The sequence below is a fragment of the Vespa mandarinia genome, chromosome 2, assembly GCF_050613455.1.
Source record: "Vespa mandarinia isolate Hongniang chromosome 2, ASM5061345v1, whole genome shotgun sequence".
In the NCBI taxonomy this organism is placed as follows: domain Eukaryota; kingdom Metazoa; phylum Arthropoda; class Insecta; order Hymenoptera; family Vespidae; genus Vespa; species Vespa mandarinia.
The window spans coordinates 742,678-770,000 of record NC_140811.1 but is presented as its reverse complement, the minus strand read 5'-3'; the positions used below and the strand labels follow the sequence as shown (position 1 = coordinate 770,000).

The 27,323-nt window shown below is 31.4% G+C and overlaps 1 protein-coding gene and 1 long non-coding RNA gene across 6 annotated transcripts; both read right to left on the bottom strand.

The window, feature by feature from the left end:
• Nucleotides 1–4,738: 4,738 nt before the first annotated feature.
• LOC118451369 (uncharacterized) lies at nucleotides 4,739–24,487 on the bottom strand. 5 transcript variants are annotated; one of them, XM_035887817.2, is made up of 12 exons: nucleotides 24,157–24,483; nucleotides 15,706–15,744; nucleotides 14,525–14,752; nucleotides 13,650–13,738; nucleotides 13,212–13,501; nucleotides 8,433–8,471; nucleotides 8,209–8,253; nucleotides 7,229–8,053; nucleotides 6,556–6,625; nucleotides 6,163–6,378; nucleotides 5,381–5,627; nucleotides 4,739–4,972 (listed from the first exon to the last, which is right to left on the bottom strand). In XM_035887817.2, the coding sequence occupies exons 1-12, from the start codon at nucleotides 24,229–24,231 to the stop codon at nucleotides 4,820–4,822; spliced, it is 2,316 nt and encodes a 771-aa protein (XP_035743710.1). In that variant the 5' UTR covers nucleotides 24,232–24,483; the 3' UTR covers nucleotides 4,739–4,819. The 5 variants fall into 5 exon arrangements, with proteins under 5 accessions (XP_035743710.1, XP_035743712.1, XP_035743711.1 ...); XM_035887819.2 differs by lacking the exon at nucleotides 15,706–15,744 and having other exon boundaries at nucleotides 24,157–24,487; XM_035887818.2 differs by lacking the exon at nucleotides 8,433–8,471.
• On the bottom strand, nucleotides 24,218–26,036 carry LOC146873157 (uncharacterized). Its single transcript, XR_014981816.1, has 3 exons — nucleotides 25,876–26,036; nucleotides 25,487–25,560; nucleotides 24,218–25,145 (listed from the first exon to the last, which is right to left on the bottom strand). It is a non-coding gene; the product is annotated as an uncharacterized LOC146873157 (long non-coding RNA).
• Nucleotides 26,037–27,323: the final 1,287 nt, after the last annotated feature.

Sequence of the window (27,323 nt, the reverse complement as noted above, 5' to 3'; positions counted from 1 at the left end):
GATCGAAGGAGGGAGAGGGGTGACAGGTAGCATCTTGCAAAGTGAAGATTACACTTTGAGGATGAAGAACCTAACTTGGCACCAAAATGGCGGAGGTATAGAATGGTCGAAGATGGCACGCTTTTCACGGCTAAGACCAGTGGCGTTAAATGATCTTCTCGATATCGTTATTTCTCTTGAGAAGAAAAATAATAAGAAAAAAAAAAAAAAAATAATAATTTAGCCTTCTACTTCGATCGATTTAATATCAAAACAATTTCTTTTTTTTGTCCTTTTTTTTCAATCTTTTCCAAACACTTCCCTTCCTTTCCTTATAATCTCCTATACAATTGTTCATTCGCGATGGGATTAAAAAAAAAAGGAGAAAAAAAAAAAAGAAAATCTGAATCCGTCGAAAATAATCGTCACTTCATTCGTCGAAGGAGAGAAGCTTTCCTTCTAAAAAAAAAAAGAAAAGAAAAAAAAAGAAAATATTTAATTTGAAGAGAAACTCGATTGTGATAAATCGATATGTTTTTTGAAATGTAAATCTGAATAATAGTTGGAAATTTATTGATTACCTACGCCATTGAACCTTACCACTTTGAACCCGCAACTTGTCTTTCTCTCTCTCTCTCTCCCTCTCTCTCTCTCTCTCTCTCTCTCTCTCTATATATATATATATATATATATATATATATATATATATATCTACTTCTCTCCTTCCTTTTTTCTCACCCCCTAGAAGTACACCCTCGAATGACGTCATAGGAAAACGGCGTGGCGCCAGCGCAGCCCTCGGACTGACGTCAACTCGCACCGATTCTACTACTCTATTCTCTGCTAGCTACGAAACGAAGCCCGTTGGCCCGGTAACTTTCGCAAACTTTCCTTTTGTATATTTATCCATATACATTATTACTATTACATAATATATAGAAAATAGTTTGATAAGGACGGATGAAGTGTAGACAATAGCAATTACTTAAATATCGTCTTTACTCGAATAATTTTGTCGCGGTGAAACGATCAATTCGTTCAATTGCATCTTTTGTGTTTTATTTTTTTCTTTTTTTTTTTTTTTTTCTTTTTTTGAAGTTTCCCTTTCATCATACATTTTCCCCTTTTCTTCGCGCTCTTTATCGAATTTTGAGAAACATGTTTTTTTTCTTTTTTTTCTTTTTTTTTTTTTTCTTTTTCTTTGATTTCAGCGATGAACTTCGCGTTGAAATTTTTTCAGTATTATTTATTATAAAATATTATCGAAGATAATTTTCATGGAAGTTTTGTTTTCGTATAAATTAATCAACGAAATATTATGTAAAAATATATGGACATAATGAAAAGAAATAAATACTTGTAGAAATCTAAAGAGAGAGAGAGAGAGAGAAAGAGAGAGAAAGAGAATATCATTTATTATAAAAATATGTTAAATATATCGTGACGTTTTAATGAGCATAAATTATCCAGAGAAATTAATCGAAAAAAAGGGGGGAGAGGGAAAAAAAAGAAAAAGAAAAAGGAAAAAAACGAAGAACAAAGATAAAGGAGATATTTTTAATATACTTCTTCTTCGATAACGACACGTGTTCGCTTTAGCAAACATGCTAAATGAATGTGTTCTACTTGTAAATCAAATTTATTGGAATTTCCGATACTATATCATAAATTATAACAATAACTTCAAAACTTTTCCTGTATATATACATACCCACATATATATATATTTATTAAAGTACATACATATATAAATCTATTATACATACATATATATATATATATATATATATATATATATATATATATATATATATATAGACGTACATATGTATATATGTTCTCGTTTACGTCTCTACGTTGGGCTTACGTCCACAGGCCGTTATCTATACGATTCATTGTCAGCGATGCGTAGCAACGAGCTTATGGACGGATCTCTCTTTTTATTGTCGCGAGGATGACGTCAATGCTCTCTAATCTTGGCACTCACTTCCGAAAATTATAATGCCCGCATCGGTGTGGTCTCTGCGATGTTCATCGACTCTGCTTCTGAATGATTATTCGTTTCCTGATTTCGACCCTCACATCTTTTTCGAGTGATACGACCCGTTCCATATTTTATATACATATATCTACACACACACACACACACACACATAAATATATGTACCTTTTTGTACGTGTATATGTATGTCCATATAAATATGTATATATATATATATATCTAAATATTCAAAAAGGGGTCTTCTTGTATTAGTTTGCTCTCGAGATATCAACGAGCTTTTGAAAGAAAGAAATATTATATCTTTCAATGTTACTATGGCAATTGGAATAGAAGGGAATCTTTTTTTTTTATTTATATTCTTTAAGATATAAGAATATTCGTACGTTATATTTAATCAGATATCATTCATTTGACGTTAATAACATTATTTTCTTATTTATCTCTTTGTTTACAATATATTTATTTCCCATTCGTCTATATCGATTAGGCATATATATATATATACATATATAAATGTATATGTAAATAGATCTTCGATCCTATTCAGACTGGGTCTTGACTACTATTGCATAATCTTCGATTTCTCGAAACGACTACGACGAATTTTTTGGCTATCTTTCAAATATGAACAAAAGCGATTGCCCGGAGAATTTTCTGATGACGAATGATAAAAAATCATAATAATATTTACATCGTTATATCGAAATAAATCATAATAATCAAAATTGAACGAAGGGAATTGAATGAGTCTCCCTCTCTTTCTTTCTCTGTGTGTGCGCACGTGTGTATTCTACTAAAGCCATATAAATTAATATGTAATATTATTATTCGCGTCATCCGTGCCCTGACTTTTTCCCCCCCTATTTTTCTCTTTTTTTTTTCTTTTTAATGACGCAAACCTTAATGGGTCGTAACGGGTTGAAGTACATAGCGTTGCAACGTTAGAAACGTCATCGTACCAAAGTTTCCTTTATCGATTCGAACGAAGCCGACGACGTTTAGCTAGAGTCGAGGAAGATTACGTAACTGGTCTAAACCAAGGTCAAAAGGTAAAACAACGAGAGAGCTCTTTGCAAATCGGAAGGTCTCTCTTTGACTATCTATTTTTTCTAGGAATAATATATGTACATATAATCATTTTCATGCAAATTATTTATTTCAGATTCTTCTTTTTTTCTCTTGTGTTTTTTTTTTTTTGACTAATTACACCATAAAAAATCAACGAATCTTTAGAATTAAACAATGGTGATTTTAATAGAAGAAGTTAGGATAATTGGTTTTTCTTTTTTCTTTTCGTAAAATACTACATTCATTTCGTCATTGATTTCTTTAATATTAACGTACGTCAGAAAGGAATAGGAAAGACGAAATAAACGTTTAATTATTTGATTCATAATAAGAGATTTATTAACATTATTATAAATAACATAAACGTTATCTTGACAATAAGTATGAAATATTTGGCGTTATACATAGATCGTCGACTGGTTATATAAATTTCGCTATAAAAAATCATTTGTAAGAATTTCAATCTATATTTATTAATTGTATTACATTTTGTTTATTTATACCTTGAATAACTTTAATTCAATGTTTCATTATATCGCATTGTACGTATGTTTATTTTTAACGCGCAAATCTAAAATTATAATACATTTATATATGAGAAAGAGATTTTTGTTTTTATATATATATAGATATATATATATATATATCTCTCTTTTATCGTTGTTACAATCCTTCAATTAATCTTATATATATGTATATGTGTATAATCGTATAATAAATTAATACTAGAAATTGCCTTATATATTATTAGCGACAGGTCAAAAATTTAATATATCGATTGAACGTCCAAATGAAAAATATTTTTGACTCGTCCACGATCCCAAATACAGTTTGTAGAAAACGTGAGGATAAACGAATAAGGGAATATAAAAGAAAAAGAAGAAGAAGAAGAAGAAAAAAAAAAATAATAATAATACAATAAAAACTCACAATGATATTCCCCAATATCGTCGTTGCTTTGCATCACGTTCGACAATATTATTTAACAAATGAATTTTCTCATTAAAATGTTTTCGTCGAAATTGATGCTAAGGATCGGCAATATCATTGATATTATTGCTGACACCAATGATTCAGATTGATTATTATAATTACGATCGATCGAACATAACATTAAACATATCCTGCACGTTACTCCTCTAACATTCTTATTACACGCACGCACACGTACACATATTGTATGTAATGCATCGGCAATGAAATAAATAGATATGCGAATGATTATGTATGTATGTATGTATGTATGTATATATGTATGTATGTTTTCGAATTGACGATACGATTTGAAATAATAATTGAATAATAATAATAATAATAATAATAATAATAATAATAATAATAATAATAATAATAACAAATTATTTTTTATCACTTTTTCTTGCATTTTTTTTTCAAATGATTTATCAGACTACTTTATATCGAATATATATATATACATATGATATGTTCGATTACTTAATACATTTAGATCGATCAAAATCGTATCGCAATGTTTTATTAATTATGTCAGAAAGAATGAAATGATATATGCTGAGATAAAGTATGTTAATCGTAGCGCAAAATAAAAAGTGAATATTATAGTAATAAAGGAACATGATCCGGCGTATAAGCTGTTATTCGCGATAAAAGATAGGGAAAGAGAGAGAGAGAAAGAGAGAGATAGAGATAGAGAGAGAGGGAGAGAGAGAGAGAGAGAGAGAGAGAGAGAGAGAGAGAGAGAGAGAGAGAGAGAGAGAGAGAAAGAGAGATAGAGAATAGAAGAAAGAGAAATTAAGCTTCTTCGTCAGGCCATTCGAAATTCTCCTCTACGATGGCAGTACCACCGCTGATTACAGGTTGAGATTGTCCGTCTGGTTCCTCGACGAAAGGATCCATGGAAATATCTTCGACCTCGTACTCTACTACGTTATCTTCTTCTTCGATCTAAAACACAAGTACAAACGATATTAATAAAAAATTGATCTTAATAGATTCAACAAATGATCTATAATAAGAGATATATTTCTTTTTCCTTTTTTTTTTTTTTTTTTTTTTTTTTGTCAATTTACGACAATTTTACTCCATCAACGATATTATCGTATGATAGAAATATGAAAGGAAGATTTTTATAAATTTAGGAGAAAAAGAAAAAAAAAAAAGAAGAAAAAGAAGAATTAAATTGATTATACAACATATTATTAGAAAAATATCGTAATAAAATATATCATATATATATATATATGTATATATATATATCTTTTTTAATTTTTCATATAAATCACTATAATGTTCACATAAAAAATTTAGAATACGTCGTTTTAGATCACTTTTTCTTTTTTTTTTTTTTTTTACCTTCGTATCCTCATCCGTCGGCGGAAGCTCAAACGCTTTCTCCTCCATCTCTTGATCGGTTATCTCGGAAAAAAGTTGATCCTCGCGTGAATGATCGGCATCCTTTTTATTATCATTAATGCCGAGGGACACTTCAGCCAATCGTTCTTCTCTTTCCTGTCTCTGACGAACCTCCTCCGCGCGTTCCTCGATAAGCATCCTCTCTTGTTCCTCCATTAGAGCACGAAGCTTTTCAGCATTGATTTGTCTGAACGACAACGAGAAAAAGTACGTAAGAAAGGAAAAAAAGAATAAAAGAAAAAGAAAAGGAAAACAATAAAATAAAATAAAATAAAATAAAAGAATTCAATTCGATGCAATTTCTATGTCCGGTTTCCCAAAGACGTATCCAGCGTAAAGAGCACCTACGGCAAATCTAGAGACGCTTACCCCTTCCCTTTCCCCCTTAACTCCTTCCTCCTTTCTCCCTCCCATTGTCCCTATGCATGCACACCGTTTCAATCGTTACTTTTCTTTTTTTTTTTTTTTCCTTTTTTTTTTTTCTTGTTTAGGATTTTACTTCCATCAAATACTAATTTCATCGTACGTTATTTTTCTTCGAATTAATTAATTTTGTTCGAAAAAATAAAACAAAATAAAAAAACAATAAAGAAAAGAAAGAAAGAAAGTAAAAAAATGCTATTACTTTAATGATTATTTTTTTCATTGTATCTCTTGGCTTCGTTTTTTCGTTCTATTCGTTTCATTTTAGATATGTCTCTTCTTTTTTTTTTTCTTCTCACCTTTCAGCTTCTTCCAAACGAAGGATCTCAGTACGTTCCTTTTCTAATTTTTCTTCCTCAATTTTCCTTTCGGCTTCTGCCTTCTCTACCTCAAGGATCTCATTAAGATGTGCTTTTCGATCCAAATCAATCTGCAAAGCCTCCCATGCCTTTTCCTCCTCCATCTCGTACTTCGTTATTTGTACCTCCATAGCCTCTTTCTTCTCCTCTTCGGTTCTATAAAATATCAAGAATTAAATGAACGGATATATTAGTTCTTTTTTATTTGTTACATATCATTGAATTTTTCCTTTCTCTCTCTCTCTCTCTCTCTCTCTCTCTCTCTCTCTCTCTCTCGTTTTTCTTTTCTTTTTTTTTTTCTTTTGAAAGATTCTAAGGGTAATAATCTATTACCTGGATTCTTCTTCAACTTTAAGCAAATATTCTTGAGCTCTTTTTGCCGCATCTTGTTTTTCTTGCTTCACTGAAACAATATTTTCAATTGTCCTCAATTTTTCTTTTACGCGAGCAAAAAATTTTATTATTTATTTATATATATATATAAAAATATATACGTATATAAACAAATTTCGTAATTATACGATGTGATATATATATGTGTATATAATTTTTATATTAATTTATATTAATTTATATATATATATATATATATATATATATATATTTATTGATCTTATAAATAATAAAATTTGTATGTAATAAATAATATATATATATATATATATATATTATATACCTATAAATACATATTAGGTCTTAGATACATAGGTAGGAACATATATTAAAATAGGTAAATTCGACGTGACATAAGATAATAAAAGGTTTTAAAGATGCAATTAAAAACATGACAAAGGATATTATCTTAGTTTTGGTAGACTCAAGACATTGATTATATATATAAATATATATATATCTATCAATATTAGAAAATTTGCACAGACACATTGAATCGTGCAAAAGATAACATAGAATAGAATAGAAAAAAAAATTATTCAAATTCTCCTTTGTGTTTTTCGATATTTAATGATATTTATTTATAAACGAAATCGAGAGATTTATAACCTACCCTCTTCCGTTTCACCCTCTGGTTGATCCTTTTCACTTACAAGTTCGTTACTCTCTGTCGCAGGAGTAGCTTCGATGATCTCTGATTCTTCAATTGGTTTCGTTTCTATTTCTTGCGCAACTATCGATTTCGATTCTTCTACGATCTCTGTTATATCTACTGCAGCAGTTTCTACCGTTGACTCTACTTTCGGTTCCACCGTTACTTGCTCTTCCACTTTTTCTTCAAGAAGATTTTCTGATTGTTGGACGTTTGCAACTTCTATCTCAATTGGCATATCTTTCGTTGGTTCCTCTTTCGTTGGTTCCTCTTTCGTTGGTTCCTCTTTCGGAGTTTCCTCTTTAGAAGATTCCTCTACGATATCTAGTTGCTTTTGATCAGATACCAAAGATTCCGTAAGAGCTATTACCTCCTCTACCTTTTCTTCCTTTTCCTTAACAGATTCTGCTAATAATTCAGGCTCCTTCGAAGTTTCCTTCACTGGACATATTTCCTTTATATTGGACATTTCCACTTTTGTTTCAATCTTCTTCTCTACTTCCGCTTGCTTTGATTTTTTAATCTTAGATTCCTTAGCCAGTTTAGCTTTTGGTTTAACATCCTCTTGTATCGGTTCTTCCATTAAAACTTTCTTATCTTCTATAACAATTTCTTTCTCTTCCGCTAGAGGTTTCTCCTCTTCTATCAAAGTTTCTTTCTTCTCTGCCACAGTCTTCGTCTCTTCTGATATAGTTTTCTTCTCTTCCTTTACGATTATCTTTTCTTCGGGTAAATTCGTCTTCTCTTCTGCCACATTTGTCTTCTCTTCCAGTATTGGTTTCACTTCTACGAGTATACAGGGAACCCGCGTACGAAAACGTAGACATATATATATGTATTAAAGGGATTATATCAGGTATGATAGAGAGAGAGAGAGAGAGAGAGAGAGAGAGAGAGAAACATTACTAGAGTAAATCACTTTTGATAAGATTTGAGCTTACCTCTTTTCACAATCGATTCGCTCCATTCGGTTTCTAGGGCACGGGCTAGAATTTTGTGTAGAATGTCAGACACAGATACGTAGATATACGATTAGTGTAATAATTTCGATTATTGGAATGGAAGCATTATTGAGATTTCTTGGACAATAAGTTGGCACCGATGAACGAACGAACGAACGAACGAACGCAATAATTATCTCATATACGTATATCCAGTTACTAACCCTTTCTGAGTTCTCTCTCAGTCATCGGTTGATCCGGTGCTGGGTGCGGTACATGAAACATAAATGATCGTTTAACGAGAGAAAGCTCGTATGATAATTCAATCAACGATTCATTTTTAATAACGATAAAGCCGTACGCCTAAACCGAGAAATAGAGAAGCTGCGATAAATTGCCTGTGGAATTCAAATACACATTTAAGCTAAAAAAAAATGATGCATCGTCGATGAGCATAAACGACAATTCAAATTCTTCAGGATTTCTACAGAGCGTGTAGATTTTTAACAGGGCGTTAAAAAAAAGAAAAAAACAAGAACACTCAATAAAGAAATTGTCGACGGGGTGGGGGGGGGGATTGTATGGTTAAGTAAGCCAAGGTAAATATTTGTTGTCGCATAATATGGGACCGAAAACATTTATGTTCTTATATACAGGCACAAACTTTACGACTGACTTTTAAAAACCATTCTGTAAAAGTAATGTATAAATTTGTTCTTTGCCCTCTTTCCCCCACTCCACTTCACCACAGCCCCAAAAAGCAAGCAAATATTAATTTCTACAACTTGATCGCTTCATCGATCTCATGTTGTCTGACCAAAAGAAGAAGAAGAAGAAAAAAAAAGAATTGTTTGGTCTTGACTACTCCTCGCAGTTTGTGCATTAAATCATCGACAACAATCCTGTATATAAGAAATTATATACATACGTAGATAAATTTCAAGCGTGCAGCAATAATAACAAACGAATTATCGTGAATAAGCTCTCTCTCTATATATATATATATATATATGCGTGTGTACGATGGTGTGTGACAAATGAATCGGATTGCAAATGAATAATTAATTGTTATAAAGGTCGGCATTTCGCGAGATTACCAGAATTATTTTTATTCGATTACTTATCAGTTCTTTTTTTTATTCGTTAAATTAAATCGTAGATCGTTTTGATTGGATAGATCATTGATAGAATGATTTTCTGTACGATCTTTTCGTTCTTGTTTTTCTTCTTTCTTTCTTTCTTTTTTTTTCTTTTTTTTTTTTTTTTTTCTTTTTTCTTTTTTCTTTTTACTCATCATATAATTATAGTAATCAAGAGTATTAATATTGACACTCGATGTGTGCGTGAGACGATCAATTGAAATAATGTCAAATAATATAAGCACATATACATATAGTATACATATACATAAATATGTATATAGTAAACGTAAGCTTAATGCGTAATGGCGTAATCAGATGAATCGATCGAATATGCATTTAAACACTGTGCTTTTTGTGTCGCGTCGATCAGGATGGAAAAAAAAAACAAGAAAAAAAAGAATAAATAAATCAATCAAAAAATAAAAGAAAAAAGTTACGGACGCGAGAGCAGCTCGATCGTACAACCATTTGCAAACATTTTTTTTTTTTTTTATATCTCTTTTCTTGCTCGTTCGATCTCGATAAAAGAAAAGATAATCTGATAATAATAAATATTCGTCGACGAACGTTCGTCGTTTAACGAGCTACTTTCCTTTCCGTTCGCATTTGTAAAACTCAATACGTACACGCAAAATTTATTTAGACGCATATTTATGTTAGAATTCGTAACAGCTGACAAATTATTCCTCAATTTGCAGATATTACAATTGATCACCACAATGATCATCACTCAAGACACTCTCGATAGCTGGCTTTATTTTGTCACCCTTATTTGGGCTCTTACAATTTCGATATTAAATTTATATTAAAATTTGCAAAGCATGTTTATAGTAACGCTTACCTCGAATTTTTGGATCGGATTCGTTTCATTAGGCGACTTAAATCGAACTTAATTATCTTACGAATTGGATATATCCGTCAAAGAAAAAAGTGATCGACGTTTTTCTTTTTTTTTATTTCTTTTTTCCTTTTTCACGCGTACCTCTCTCTACAAAAAAAAAAGGAAGAGAAAAAAGAAGAAAAAGAAAAGAATCTATTGAATGACGTAACTTTTTTTTTTTTTTTTTTTTCTTTATTGATTCTATGCGACGATACGCTCGAAGAAGAAGAAGAAGAAGAAGAAGAAGAAAAAAAAAAAGAAAAGAAACGAAACATGTCTCCGATATGCATAATGACGTGTATTAACTATTTTTCATATTACAAGTTTCGTGCGAGATTATTTTTTATAATATCTTTTTTTTCTAATCACTTTGCACTTTCTATATTCTTAGATTAATAACGATAAATACGATACGAATAATAAATAAGTGAAAACGATCACGGTCCTATGAATGTAACTCGTTATCGGGGAGTTACACAAATAAATAAATAAATAAATAATAATAATAATAATAATAATAAAATATATCTATATATATATATATATATATTTATATATATATATTTTATCAAATATACCTATCTATTATTATCATAATCGCGTAGAGAACATTTTTCTAATCGTAATAATTAATTCGATAAATCATTCTATAATAAACATGTGTATATGCATACATACATATGTTTTTATATATATATATACATATATACACATATATTATACGATATATCATGAAAGAAAGAAATATAGGACGGTTTTAATAGTATTAATAGTTTTCGTAAAAGGTCAATCATTCTTCGTTTTTCTTCTCCTCCTTTTCTTCCTTCTCCTCATCCTCATTATCCTTCTCCTTTTTGGCTTTAGTTGGATCCTCGTATAGTTCTGGAACGCGATCCCTCCACGTGCCCTTGCCTGAAACGTTTAAAAAAATCGCTCTGCTTGTTCTTCTGCAAATGCTGCCTCGATCATGGAGATCATGGAGAATCGCATGAAAAAAATTCTCAGATGCGTCTTCCAGTTGGATCTACAGTGTGTCAGTGCTCGGCTTCTGTTTCTGTCTTTGTCTTTCTGTCTCTCTCTCTCTCTCTCTCCCTCTTTCTCTCTCTCTCTCTTTCTCTCTTAAAATGCGTTGTCATTGCAGCCGTCATCGCGGCGTACTCATCGTCGGGAAAAATTCTCCTCTCGATCTCGATCTCGTTCTCTTTCTCGATCTCGATCTCGATCTCGTTTTCTTTACCGCTTCCACCGATCGCTCGTTTTCATTTTAATACACAAATATACACAAAATCAAACGAAACACGAATTCCCACAGTAGTAATACCATCGGCTTCCTTACGAGAAACATTTGCTTTCGTTTTTATCGCTTCCTTTTTTATTTTTTATTTTTCTTTATTTTTTTTTTTTTTTTTGTTATCAGTTTTTATCTCGCATTTATAATAATTTTGTTTATCACTTTTTTTTCTTTTTTCCTTATTTTCGTTTTCCGATCGAAACGATATATCGAAACGAAAAAAAGAAAACATAAAGAAAAAGTATACTATATATGTATATTACTGCTACTGTTATTACTACTACTACTATTACTACTACTACGACGACGACGACGACAACAGTAACGTAAAATATACATACATATTAATAATTATAATGTCTCACACCGTCGTTCGCTATTTTACGATTATTAGACACAATATGTAAAGAAAAAAAGGTGGTAAAAGAAAGATTTAAATACGAAACGAGATGGCAATAAAAAAAAAGTACAAAAGAAAAGAGGAAACCAAAGAAAGAAAAAAAAGAAAAAAAGAAAAGAAAAAAGAAAAGAAAAAAGGGAGAAACATTAAAATGTATGAAAAAGAGACAAATAGAATACATACATGTGGTACATATATGAATGTAAAAAAAACGAGCGAGGAAAAATTACGAGGAGGGAAAAAACCAAAAAAGATAAAAATCAAATGAACACATGTTCGTCATCATCATCATCATCATCATTATTATCATCATCATTATCATCATCATCATCATCATCATCATCATCATCATCATCATCATTATTATTATTATCGCCAGGCACAGCAGAAACGACAAATTTCTCAGACAATTTAATATACGGTGCCAATCTCAGTCCAAAAAGGAAACAAAAAAATACATATAAAATAAATACATACATAAAAAGAAAACGAAAATTGGAGATACGAGCTTTGGGGGGCGGGGGGAGACAAGATAGACAAAAAAAAGAAGAAAAAACAAAAAAATAGAAAAATGAAAAAAAAGGTTCACACGGACGGCGTCCCGCGGCCGTCTTTTCTTTTTATTTTATTTTTTTTTGCTTTTTTTTTTATTTTCCTTTCTTTCATCTACTCAAAAATCATCTAGCCGAGACACTTTTCCGATCTTCAACGAGTTACGAGAGAAAGTGCTTTCTTTCTTTTTCTTTTATCCGTTTCAAATAATTTTTTTGTTTCTTTTCGTTTTCCTCTTTTTTCCTTTTTTTCTTTTCTTTTTTCTTTTTTTTTTCTTTTTTTTTTTTTTTTTTTTTTAAATCGACCTATCCCACACAAAAGAGATCGCCGCTTTTTCATTCGTCGCTCGTTAAAGTCGGTCCGCAAAATCTGTAAGGATCGTCGACAAGATCGTCCTGTCGTTTAAATCTTTCTCAATTTCATAAACAACAAATACATTTCTCTTAAATACAAACAAATCAAATACGTTATAAGATATCCCATTTTTTTTTTTTATTTACCATTTACGTTTACCATTACGAATTATCTATAAAAATTTATGACTTTTATCTCAGTATCAATGAATTCGAATTATGAACAACTCTGTTTGTGTATATATAATCAGGGATAAACAAATAGATATATAAATGGATGATAGATCTTTACGTATCATAAATAAACAGGACAAACTTGTAACGACTTTTCCTTTAGAAAAATCTAGCTGCTGCATTTACATAGGATCAAAGTACGATTACTCACAAGCGTTGGCAGCAGCCTGCCGATTTTTTTGGTAGTAGCTCAAAAACTTAACGTCGTTCTTGATGTCGGATGGGCGAAGATCAGCTACTTTGTAGTAGGGTCTCCTGATGGATTGGGGCTTTCCAGCGACGTACTTGACGCATGCCAAATTTCCAAAATGTCCTCTTTCCGGTACATCGTACCATGAAACAGCTTCCGCATCCTTCTTAGTATTGTTCTTACCGGATATCAATCGGCGAATATAATCACCACTGCGCATACGCTCCGGTATTATTTCTTCGGCAAAGTCGCTAAAATTATGAAAAAGACGTTCAAACGTCAAACGTCTTTTCTTTTTTTTACTATTTTTTTTTCCTTTTTTTTTTTTTTTTTGAATTTCCATCTTCCGATAAGAAATTTCCTTCATCATTCGCTTTCTATAAGATTTATCGATAATACCTGGGACATGCTCGTGGTATGTAGACGTGAACTCGTCGTAAAAGAGAATCCACCCTTGCACGTATTTCTTTGGCCTCGTCGTCGAAGTACTGCGAATAGATAGATAGATAGATAGATAGATATATTTATATATAGTAACGTAAAATCGATATGATAAACGAATATAAATTTATTTTGGAATAATTTTTACGATGTATTTCAAATTAACATCGTAAATTTCTCAATTTTCAAAAAACATAAAATTCTATTGACTCGTCTAAATATATATATACATATATATATATATATATATATATATATATACAAATTTAATTTGTTAATCTCTTAAATTTATTTATTTATTTATGAGTATAAATTATATAGATATTAAATCATTCTTCTTTAGACAGAAATTGGAAGAAGGATCCAAACGAGAAGGATCCAAAAAAAGAAAAAGGTAAGAAAAAAAACAACGAAACGCCACGAAGCGCCACGTAGCTTTAACTCGAAGAATTTCATCAGATAATTAATCTTTTTTATGTGAATGTCATTTTGTAATAAGATTCATCGTTGAAAAAAAATGACACGCGATCTAACGACGCGATTTCGCAATTTGAATGAATTGTGAGATGACTTGATGGTATATATTCCAATGTGCGAAGGTGACGACAAAAACGACGACGACGATGAAGACGACGATGACGACGACGACGACGATGACGATGAAGACGACGATGAAAACGACGATGAAGACGATAGATGATCGATGATCGATGATCGATGATGTATGCAAGATGAGAGAAAGAAAGAGAAAGATGAAGATAGAAAAAGAGAGAGAGAGAGAGAGAGACAGTTCTTTCTTTCTCTCTCTCACTGTCTCTCTTTTGTTCACTTACGATGTGATCCTTGGAATTTAAATAGTGCTCGGTGTAAGATTCGGTAGATGGCCTTGGTAGATCCCGTATCCTCTTGAGTTCGGCAGCTATCACACTTGGACGTACGCGAGAATGTATTCTTATCGGTATCATCGAGCCAGAGTAGTAAACATTATGGACCGGTGAATGGATTACGGTGACGAGCCTCTTGTGCGCAATGTAGGGCATTCGAGGAAGATAACCCCTCAACTAAATATACATCAATTTGTCTTCTTTACTGATCGATCTATATCGATCCACGACTTCTTTTATGCTTTCTTCTTTTTTTATCTTTTTGTCTTTTTTTCTTTTCTTTTCTTTTCTTTTCTTTTCTTTTCTTTTCTTTTCTCGAATCTTGTTTATTCTTTTATCAAATTTTCTTTCTTGCCATTAGCAATATATTTTATCCAACGATAAGATATTATTATTATACGTAAGATATATCTACGTATTTTGTATTAATATATATATATATGCATGAAGCGCGTACGCATTCACCGTTGTAGTAGAAAGCCATTCGCTATGTTGCGTATATTTAGTATATTTAAAAGCTAGATGATCGATGATAATTAGGATTAAAAATGATTGATAATATTGATAGATCGTTAGACGGTGATATGGATGAAGCATGAAGCGTTTGAAAAAGAATGAGAGCGAAAAAGCGTCGTCGTTATTTGCGATCGTATGATTAAGATTCAGCATTATTTGCGTTGCATAATTATCGATAGAAAGCATGTATGCGAACTTGTATATAATTAGACATTGACATTGGAGATATATAGTATTACTGAGCCTCTTCAAATTCACAAGCGTCTTTTTCCTCTATTGAACTTGAAATTCTTTATCTAATAATACGATTGAATGTTGAGTAAGTATATATATGTACGTATATACGTAGTATGTACAAAATTGAATCAATTGTGACAATGTACCCTTTGAATTCTTTAATTATATTTGAACAAAACAAAGTGATATTGATTTCAAGAGGCTCATTAAAAAAAGAAAAAAAGAAAATAATCTATGTTCATTGAATATTTTTCGTTCCGCAAATATATTTTTTTTCTTTTTATTTTATTCTTTTTTTTTTTTTTTTTTTGCAAATCAGGAAACATTCCGCAAAATTTGTGCTGGAATAATTTGTTGCTTTAACAACCTTAACTTACCTGAATGACAGCGGAGAGTGGTAGGACAACAGGGGTGGTCTTTCGTCCGTACAAGCATAAGTTCGATAAGATAGTGTCGATTGTGATTTATAGATTTATCGATGATTTCCAGAAAACGGAAGTGGTAGTAGTGCCGGATTGCGATGGCAATGGTGTTGTTGGTGGTGGCGATGGCGATGGTGGTTGTGGTGGAGGCGGCGGCGGCGGCGGCGACGGTGATGGCGGCATGGGGACGAGGAGTCACATGGGAGGCAGAATAAATAAAAATAAGAAGAACGACACTCGGTTAGTGACTTTGGCAGCGATTGTGCTTTGGCATAATAACGCGTGCTTCAGGGGTTGCTGCTTTTTCCCTTTTTATATATATATATATGTGTGTGTATGTTTATGTATATATATATATATATATATATATATATTCTTTTTTTGTATTTTTCTTTTTGTTTTTTTTTTCATCCTTTCATTTCCTTTCATCTTTCCTTTTTTTGTTGTTATTTTTTTGCTGTCGTTATTGCTGTTGTTGTTGTTTTTTCTTCCTTTCCTTTGATTTTTGTTTTTTTTTTGTTTTTTTTCTTTTCTTTTCTTTCTTTCTTTCTTTCTTTCTTTCTTTTTTTTTTTGACTTTTGTTCGCTCTCAGATTTCTTGTCTATTCTTGTGAATGCGATCGCACGTGCTAATTGTCGAGTAAAAGAGAAAGAGAAAGAGAGAGAGAGAGAGAGAGAGAGATAGAGAGAGAGAGAGAGAAAGGGAGAGGAGAGAGAAGTGAGGGAAAGATCTGGAAGATGAAAAGTAGAGCAGCGAGGGGCATGTCGCTTTGCGTCGTGTATCTAAAAATGTATCTACGTAATTTGGCCGATTCTCGCGTTGTGTGTCCAACGAGATCGATGAGTCGTGATTTATTAGAATCGTTTCTATTATTAGTTGGTATTATAAATACGTTTATTCATCTTATTTCTTATACATAGTTATACTCGTGATAAATTTTTGATCAATGACAAAAGAGTATATTTATATATATATATATATATATATATATATGTATATATTTTAGTAAAAAACAAATTTAAAATTGATTCCCCTAAAAAGTAGTTAATTTCTGACAAACAATGTAAAATAATGCATCTGCATATTTCTATACTTCTTATGTATTTATATACTTATATATATATATGTATTTATATTATGTATTTATATACTTATATATATATATATATGTATGTATATGTGTATATATATATACATGCGCTTTTTCGCATTTTTCATTATTTCGATATATTCGTAATATAGATATAGATAAAAAGATATGTATATATACATATATATGTACATATATATATATACACGTATATATTACGACATTTTCTTGTTTAAACGGTTAATAATGCACGCTAGAAAAAAAAAACACACACACGATATTTAGCGAACTATTATTATTTAATATCTCTAAATGTAGCAATATAATATAAACAAAACTCTAAGGTCCCATTTTATGGGGTTTATGTTTTAACGTAAATAACGATTACTCGAGATTAACACATATTCGTTCCTTTTCTTTTAAAAAAAGAAATGCCTACGATATAATAACATAGTACGCATGGATATATAGATTTTGCAAACGGGGAAGACGAAAGGAAAAAGACAAAAAATAAAAAAGAATATAAACGATATAATTCAGTGAGCCAAAGACGAAAAAATAATAAGGGAGTGGTAAGAGGGGAAGGGGGTGAGTAAGAGGAGGATGGGAGAGAAAAGGATTTGTTTAGTTATTAAAAATAGATAAAAAGGGGATTGGATACATGTATATATATATTTTTTCTTTTTTCTTTGGTTAAGGAGCATTGATTTAGACGCGATAGGAGAAATGGCGGTAAGTGGTACCACCGGGCAAACGTCCGGATGAATGGGACTCGTAAGAGGAATGATAGCCTCCAGGGCCGCCGCCGGTTGATGATCTAGAGGATCTCTCGGTCGAATATGATCCATACGGTCCGCTTTCTCTCTTGACGACGTTCTCCTCGGTATAGGAAGACCTCTGGGGACGACGAGTGTACGGATCCGCTGAGGAACTCGACGAGCTGGTGTTGGTGTACGCGTAACTGTAATGCTCTTGGGCAGACCTCACGCCGACTTCGGGATAGTCACGGACCACGTAGTGCCGAGGCGTCTATAGATTTGGGTTAGACAAGGTCAACAAAAATTGGGCTTGTCTAAAACCAACGGATTTTAGACAACCCCCATCTTTATCTTTTTTTTCCTACCCCTCTTATCCCCCCTTCCTCGTCTCTATCGTGATCCCTATCACCCATCCACCTAATCCCTTCTGTCCCCTCTTTATCCCTTCCCTTTATGCTTTTTATTATTAATTTTTTTTTCTCTTTATCATATCTCTTCTGTCTCTTTTTTCCTTTCGAAAAGAAATCGATCGAGCGCGATTCCAAGAGCGAAGAACCAACCCACTTTATTTTTCTCTTTCTTTCTTTCTTTCTTTCTTTCTTTCTTTCTTTCTTTCTTTCTCGATATACCTGCCCCGACGAGGTTTTAACAGATCGATTTTTTTTCTTTCTCTCTCTCTCTCTCTCTCTCTCTCTCTCTCTCTCTCTCTCTCTCTCTCTCTCTCTCTTTCTCTGTCTCTCTTTCTTTTTTTTTTTTAATTCTTTCTATCTCTCTTACAATTTTATACTCGAACCGATTGGACCGATCGATTGTTAAAACCCGTAAAACGTTCGCAGGTATTACGTTAGATTAATTAAAAAAGTATAGATCGGTCAGAGTGTTTAATCGATTTTTATAGTCGATACGAGAGATCTATCTATAGACACACAACGTAGGGGCCAATTATAAACGCTCGTCGAGATATATATATATATATATATATATATATATGTATACCTATATGTATATATATATATATATGTATACATATATGTATGTATGCATTAATAATGTCTCCTTGCCGAAAAACATTCAGGGCATGCTATGCTATCTAAATATTAACGTTGGGTAACGTTACATGTCCTTGCCAAGAAATACACAGACGCTTTTTTTTGTTATACGACGCTTACGATTAGAAATAAGCGTATGCGTGTCGTTTTACCGTGACCGTGTATATTTTGCGTGTATATAACGCAATCCGATGCAAACTCGGTGTCTCGGTTTTTATCGAAAAAGCAAAAAACAATTTTTCGTACGATACGATGAGCACAAGATTTTTCAAACCAAATTAAATATCAATCACCTTTACATGTCATATATTTCTTTTTTATTTCTTTTTTGTAATCGAATTCGTACGTCAATTTTCTTTTTTCTTTTTTCAGAGGTTTTTTTTTTGTTTATTCGTTAGGTATAGATTTATGAGAAATTAATTCGAAATTCTATTAATTTATTTTTTTTATCACAGTTTAATACATATATATAGATATATACGAATTGAATTGTGAAAAGCCATGATCAATATCAATGAAGAGAATGAAAGAGGAACGTCGTCTATCCTTTAAATACAAATAGACAAATAAGATTGAGATAATGTATTAAAACAAAAAAAAGAAAAGAAGAAAACAAAAGAAAAATAATAATAATAATAGTAATAGTAAAATAAAAAGGAATAAAAGAAAGAAAGAAGTATAAGAGCCAACTCTAGTCACTATCAAAATAAAATGCGAGCTTTTGTGGCAAGTATTAAAAAAAAGTATTATAAATTGAAATGTAAGTAGGTAAATAGATGGAAATATATATATATATATATATATATATATATATATCGGATAGGTAAAATCGTTATTAAAGTATAAAGATATTTGAATTGACGCGTTCAAAAGCGGTACCAAGATGGCGTCTGTAGAGCCATCAATATCCTAGTGCGACCGGTAGCCGGTGCAAACGCATGTCTATGCGAACCAGCCTGTCTCGAGAGCACACCCTTCTCAAATACATGCCCTTTTGTCGCCAATTCTGCAGCCGCATCCAAGTTGACCTTCGAAACTGTACCACCTTCTAAAAGTTGTCTCGTGTGTTCCTCCTTGGCTAGATTTTTTCCTCGAACGAGACCCTCCTTCTCCTTAAGGGTTACGTACTGATAAAACTCCTTACGTGGATCCTGCCTCTTGCGGCCCCAAACGGTGAACGGTTCCGGTACAAGGGATGGCCTTGGTACGAACGGTACCTTCTCCCAAGGAAACAAATCCGGCTTCTGCAACGGCGGATCTTTCTTTCTTTCTTTCTTTCTCTCATTTTTTTTTTCATTTTTTTTTCCTCCCTCTCTCTTTCTCCCTCCCTCTCTCTCTTTCTCTCTATCTCTATCTCTCTCTCTCTCTCTCTCTCTGTTTCTCTAACCCTTTCTCTTTCTCTCTTTCAAGCCTCGCGAAACCTTCCCTTTCCTTTTTCCTTTTTTACTTCTTCTTTTATTACTCTTTTTTTTTTTTTGTTCATTTTTGTTTTAATCTTCTCCTCATTCTTTTACTCTTGTACCTTCGGAAAGATCTCCCGAACTTCCTTCGATGTCTCCACTTCCATAACACTTTTCTCCGCTTTTTATTATCATTTATATTTCGGAAGGAGAAATGTACTAAGTGTCCAACTATGATTCTTCATTGAGATCGTCGATTATATTACCCTTTTTTTTTTGTTTTAATTTATCGCATTAGATTTTATTCTTTTTCATGCTGCAGGATACGTATTTCTTTCTTTCTGTACTATTTTTCTTTTTTTTTCTTTTCTGTTTTTATTATTATTATTATTATTATTATTATTATTATTATTATTATTATAGTAAATCCACGTAGATAATTTCATAATGTTCGAACTCTATGACCGTGAATTAATTAACAAAACCATTTATTAATGGTTTGTCGTAATCGATACACGTGACTTTTTCAATAACTCCAAAATAACGTATCTCGAAGAATAGATAAATCGGAGAAGGGATTAAAAAATAAAAAGGGGGGTTGGAGGAAAAATATTGAGATAAATATTGATAGAAAGATATATATATATATATATATATATATATATATATATAATAATATATAAAAATTGAGAATATTTTTAACCTAAAAAGATTATTCGTATGAAAGATTTTTCATAAAATTTCGATGAGAGTATAAGAGATTAAAAAGAAAAAAAAAGAAGAAGAAGAAAAAGAAAATGTTGAAAGTAAACAAAAAAAATATATATATACATACATAAAAGAAGTAATAAACGAAAAAGAAAAAAAAAATATTCTTATTAAGAAATAAAAGAAAAAGAAAAAGAAAATAATTGTTGTTTGCTCAATCTCGAAAATCATTTCGGAGAGAACAAAATTTGCACAAAGAAGTTCCGATTGAAGAGAACAGAGTGAGAAAATTGTAAATGAAATATAAAAAAAAAAAAAGTAGATAATACGAAAAAGAAAAGATCGTTGCGCTATAAATAAAAAAAAAAAAAAAAAGAACAAAGAAAAATTAAGAATCGTTTTTCTAATCTTATAAATTGTAAAAAAATATTGGATTGATATAGTTTAGAAGATATGAGAGAAAAGAAAAATGAATGAATATATATATATATATATATATATATATATGTATATATATACATATATATACATATATATATATACATGTATGTACTATATAGAAAGAAGGCATGTTGTAGCTAAAAATTCCAGTTAAGAAAGAGGCATTCGTAAATTTCCGTGAGGATGAAATCGCGAGGCAGAGTCCATGGTGGGAGTCGACCGTCGAGGCTAACATCGTCGGTGTCTAAATTAGGGCACGGTAACGCAACACCGATCTACAAATCCCCTCTACTCTGCGGAAGAAACGAGCCGGTTTAAAAGAGAGTCACCGAAAATGGCGAAAACGATGATGAAACGTCGGAAATCTTTTTCAGAAAATTCCTACCCTTCTTCGAGATTTTTTACTTACGTTAGATCATGATTATCGTCTTTGCAAAGAAACGACGAAAAGAGAGAGAGAGAGAGAGAGAGAGAGAGAGAAAGATAGATAGATAGATAGATAGATAGATAGATAGATAGAGAGAAAGAGAAGAGAATAACATCGTCGAAATCGTCAAAGACGTCAAAGAATTTAGGTCGAATACTCGTGCTAGTTCGAATCACTAGACACGTTCGAATTTCTAATCGATCGGTCTCGTGACAAACAAAAACAAATTGATTAAAAAAGATACATACACATTAATATATATATGTATGTATGTATGCATGTATAAAAATAATAAAAAAATTAATGAAGGATGATATTTAAAATACGTACGAATCCTTCTCTTCTTTTGAGATAATAATAGTTTTCATTTCTTCTCTTTTATTCTCTTTTTTTCTTTATCCTTTTTTTTTGTTCTTCTGTTTAGAAATTTCGTCGTTTCCATCGGTTCTATTTATCGTTTTATAAACATTTTTCTTTGTTTCCTTTTCTTTTTTCTACAATTTTTATTTTTTCATATATTTTTTTCTCTTTTTTTTTGAAAGATTTCATTCCCAGTCTCTCTCTCTCTCTCTCTCTCTCTCTCTCAAACTCGTCGGCCAAATTCATTTTTTCTACCGACTCGTCCAAGATTTGCCGGGTCATCGAGATATCTAAGTTTAACGCTTGAAAGTCCCGGAAAATGGCTGCGACACTATAATTAGATTCTCTTGTGTGACTCTCTTGCTCTCTAATACGCTATTTATAATGTTATAAAATATTACGATTTGCCGAGATAATTCTACTATATGAGAGACTCTCGTATCTCTACGATCGTTCGATCGAAAATATACATTTTATTGGATTCAATCATTAAATCATTGATGATTCTTACGCGTAAGGAATCATCCTTAATTGGGAAATAAAAAAAAAAAGAAAGAAAAACACAAAATATTATACAACAAATATGATCAATAATAAACGTTTAAATGCAATAATAACACACACTCTAATTTTGCAAATAAATCAACGAGAGAGCAAAAAACAAAAGTAAAAATACGTAAGTATTATCTTTTTAATTTTACAAATTTCAAGGTATGCACAGGACGTATATGTATGTACAATAGAAACAAACGAAAGGATAGAAAGAAAGAGAAAAAAGACAAGAAATAGAAAGAAAATAAGAATGAATGAGAAATAGACAAACAAAAGCAGACATTGTAAGAATTGGTACTGCTATAATAGACAATATTCAACGAAGTAAATTCATTGAATTCATAAATCGTATCGATTCATCAAGATTATTACATCAAATCCGTAAACTGGATGTTTTGATTTCTGTCAGATTGTTGTTCGGCCATAATCGTATCGTTTCTTTTTAACAAGATATTCGTTCGATTGTGGCCAGCGATAAGCCCGAATAGAGAAAAACAAAAATCGTATTTCGAGACACCAAGTGCACGCATCGAGTTGAAAGAGTGGATGGCAGGGACGGGGAGCGAGGGATCATGTGGGTGGGGTAAAAGGGTGATCAGAAATCTTGTAGTAACAAATAGTAAAGATAGTAGTGATCGTGGAAGTAGTAGTTACAGTAATAAGTGAAGGTAATAAGTAAATAGTAGTGGGCGATAAGGATAGAGTAGCTAGTGCATAGTAGTATAAAAAGTCTTTGCACTTTTTTTTGTTTCCTTTTTTTTTTTTTGTTTTTTTGTTGCTTTTTTTCCTTTTTTTTAGTTACGGAGTAAAGTGTGGAAGTTGAGACTTCGAGATATGCATCGAATTCGATCGGTCAACGATTATTATCGTTTAAGTTTATTGTCACGTTGATCGATATCTCGTAAACCGTTTTTGATTTGAATCCGAAGCAGAAAAAGGATCAACGTTTCGCGCTAACTAAATTTTTTTTATTTCGAATTATTGATTTCTATTATAACTTTATCATTATTAACTTTTCTTTCTCTTAATCATTCAACAACGTACACGTGGAACGAGCGAGTTTTTATTATTAAAATATTTCGTACAAAAATTGACTTGACTTGACTTGACTTGACTTGACTTGACGACGACGACGACGACGACATAAGAAGAAGGAAAAAGGAAAAGTATATTAAATTCGCAAGGCTTACGTTAGCAAATTAAATCTCATTTAAGAAATACTCTAATACATGATAATAATAATGGTAAAGAGAAAAAGGGAATATATATTATTTTGTATTTCTCGCGCAAAACGTTGACCCGGGTCTACATACCATGATATTGTAAGTGATTACAAATAGGTATGTATATACATATATACAGACGTATGCAACAGTAATAATAGGATTTTTGAATCGTATAGGCTGGCGATAACTAGGCCGGTTAAGTGTGTATACTTTATTTTAAACAAAAAGTTAGTTTGGCATACAGGAAAACATTATTAAGTCATACTCGATCCCGCTCGATCGGTAAAATCCCATGTATTAGGACATATATATATGTATATATATATATATATATATATATATACATATATATATACAGATCTATATATACAGAGAGATGATCATAATATACTGACCGTGATGCTGTAGGACGATGCAAGGGGCCTTGAGTAGGGTCGTCGGGTCGTGTAAAAGTCGCTCTCGTAAACCATTTTGCCTCCTCTTCTTTTTTTCGTTCTTTCTTTCAATATATTTCGTTAATATCAACTAAGATATTATTATCTCGATAGAAATAATTAATTTCGATCGGTCGATGTGTTTGTATCGTTTACGAACGAATTGAGTTTGTCTTGTCGTACGAATCGACTAAAAGAGACTCTGCGTTCGCGATGGAGGTTCTTACGATTCTGATTCGGCGGACCCTTCTGTGTGAAGCTGTGATCGGCTTTTCTTACCTCCACCTCCTCTTCCTCTTCATCTTCCTCCTCTTCATCTTCCTCCTCCTCATCTACCTCCTCCTCATCTTCCTCCTCTTCTTCTTATTCGTGACGCGTCTGTGCGCCCACACGCAACGTCTTTGTACGACGCAACCCCAAGGAAGAGAGAGATAGGGAGATAGAGAGAGAGGGAGAGAGAGAGAGAGAGAGAGAGAAATAGTCACTGAGTTTAAAATTATTGCTTCGCCATTCGATGCGTAAAGCTTGAACGATGCATCGAAAGAAATAGAATCGTGTTAAGGTTGCGTCCCTTTCACCTCAACCTCCTCCACCCCCTTTCTCGAGATCTCGAAATTCTGAGTCGTCTGTTCTTTTTTCTTTTACCGATTCTTCCTTTTTCTTTTCCTCTTTACATTCTTTTCGAAGGCAATATGCAACGTGACACAGAATGCATCTTCTCTGTGCATTGAACACGCTAATGCACAAACCTTGAATGACATTCGGAGGACCTAGACTCTGATTCACGAAGGTCTTCTAACTTTATAAAACTCTCAGCGGGATCGAGCTTTTTCAAGCATATCTCTTTTTGATTTTTTTCTTTTATGTTTGTACGATCGCAATATTTTAAGGACGCAATCCAGAAAAAGAGAGGCAGAGTAATTTATTTTCCTTATGCTCCATAATGGAAGCTGAAAAATTAGAAAAATTATTATTAATATCTGTAAATAATAATATAACCAAGGAAAAAAAAAAAGATCTATATCAATTTTAGAAAAAGAGAGAGAGAGAGAGAGAGATTTATTAGATTGTTATATTAATATATAATGATGATAATAATTAATATATAATTTTATTAGATATTTATTATTAGATTTATTATAATAATAAAAAAAAAACAAACAAACAAACAAAATATCAGAATAAACAAAAAATTTAAAAATAAAGAAACTGTATATTCGCTTATGTTTATATAGGACACGTAATACGCGTATATATATGTTGAATAGAAAACATGTATAATATTTCTTACATCGAATATTACATCTCCCAGGCAATTGTCCAAGATTCCCGTCTGAATTTTCATACCGTTTGGATTTCAGTAGACTTTAATTTTATTACAAAATATTTAATAAAAAATTGAACAATGCAATATAATTCCAATCCATCATGAGTATATATATATATATATATATATATTTGTTCAAAATGAATAATGACAGACAATAAAATAATTCCAGTCATTAATTATTAATAACAAAGGAAAATAAAATTAGGGAAAATTCCAAACGGTAATAAAAATAACAATATGAATCTATGTATGTATATATGTTTACCTATATTTATATATGTTTATATAAATACATATGTATATATATGTATATACACACACAACGTAGATTAGGTTATTTATATACGTACGTATGGGTCAAGCCAGGAATTACGACTGATTGTGAGGTTAGTAAGACAAAAAAAAAAAATATATATATATATATATTTTTTATTCCGAAACAAATCGAAGCAATAAATTTACCAATTAAATATCTGTCATGTGTCTTATCTCGACGATTAATACGTATCATATAAATTTTAATCCAACAATAAGTTATACAGTAAATAGTATATTACATTTGAAAGATAAATCCTCAATGTATTCTTAACGGGGGGTGAAGGCATTGCCATCTTTCAATCGTCGACGAAATTAAAATATATATGATATCTACCGTTGGAAATTTTTATATAAAAATTATAAATGAACAAAAGTTAATTATTATAAAATATTAATTATATAATATTGCGAACGAATGAATATATCCATTAGATAATTAATCTAATTATTAAATTTTTCTACATTATTTTTTACGAAATATTATCTTCGCGTGACGCTTCTATGCGTTTATATATATATATTATATATATATATATATATATATATATATGTTTATATTTTTTTTCGTTCCAAATATTATCAATAACAAAATATACTTTTTAATAATTTCGACTTGGAGAATATTCAATATAATCGATAGAAATTCATCGATATGATTAAACATTGAAATTGTTTTACAATTAAATTAGAATTTAATTTATAATGATTAAAACAAAGATAAGAGAATAAACGAAAATGAAGGGTAAGTGGGTGGTGGGGGGGAGGGGAAGGATATAAAAAAGAAGTCGATGAAAAAGGGTTCGTGTTCTCGCTAGAAATAACTAAATGGTTCGACTTAGTTCTAAAAGATGACGTTCTTTTATCCTAGTCAGATTTCATATCACATAAAGCGGAACGATTATAAAATGTATTTCTCCTCTCTAATGCACGTTAACCTCGATTGCAATAAAACGCAGATACTTACAACGTTTGGTTATTCCGTCGTAGTAAATATACTTTTACTATCTAATGGAAATTTTACATAGATATAATCTCGATCGTTCTATTTAGAAATAGGGTAGAGCTCTTATCAATTTGTTAATATATTTACATTAGATTTCAATTTTCGAATGGTGATCGAGAATCATTCGAAATCTTTGACGTAGGATAAATAAAAAGAAAGAGAAAAAGAAAATTTTATATCTTGATTTATAGATTAACGCGGCGCGGCAAAGGTGGAAGAAAATGACGCAGAGTTCGTACGATTAATAATCGTATGATTGATCGATAAGAAAACATAAGACATAATATTAATTAAGATTAATTAAGAAATTGTCAACAAGTTTTCGAAAAAGTACGATGTATTCAAAAAAAGAAAAAAAAAAAGAAAAAAAAAGAAGAAGAAAAAAGAGGAAAAGAAAAAAGGTAAAAGAAAAAAATGTTATCTACGTTTTAAAAGCATACAAAGTCGGTAGCCAGCGAACGCGATACCTTCACGATA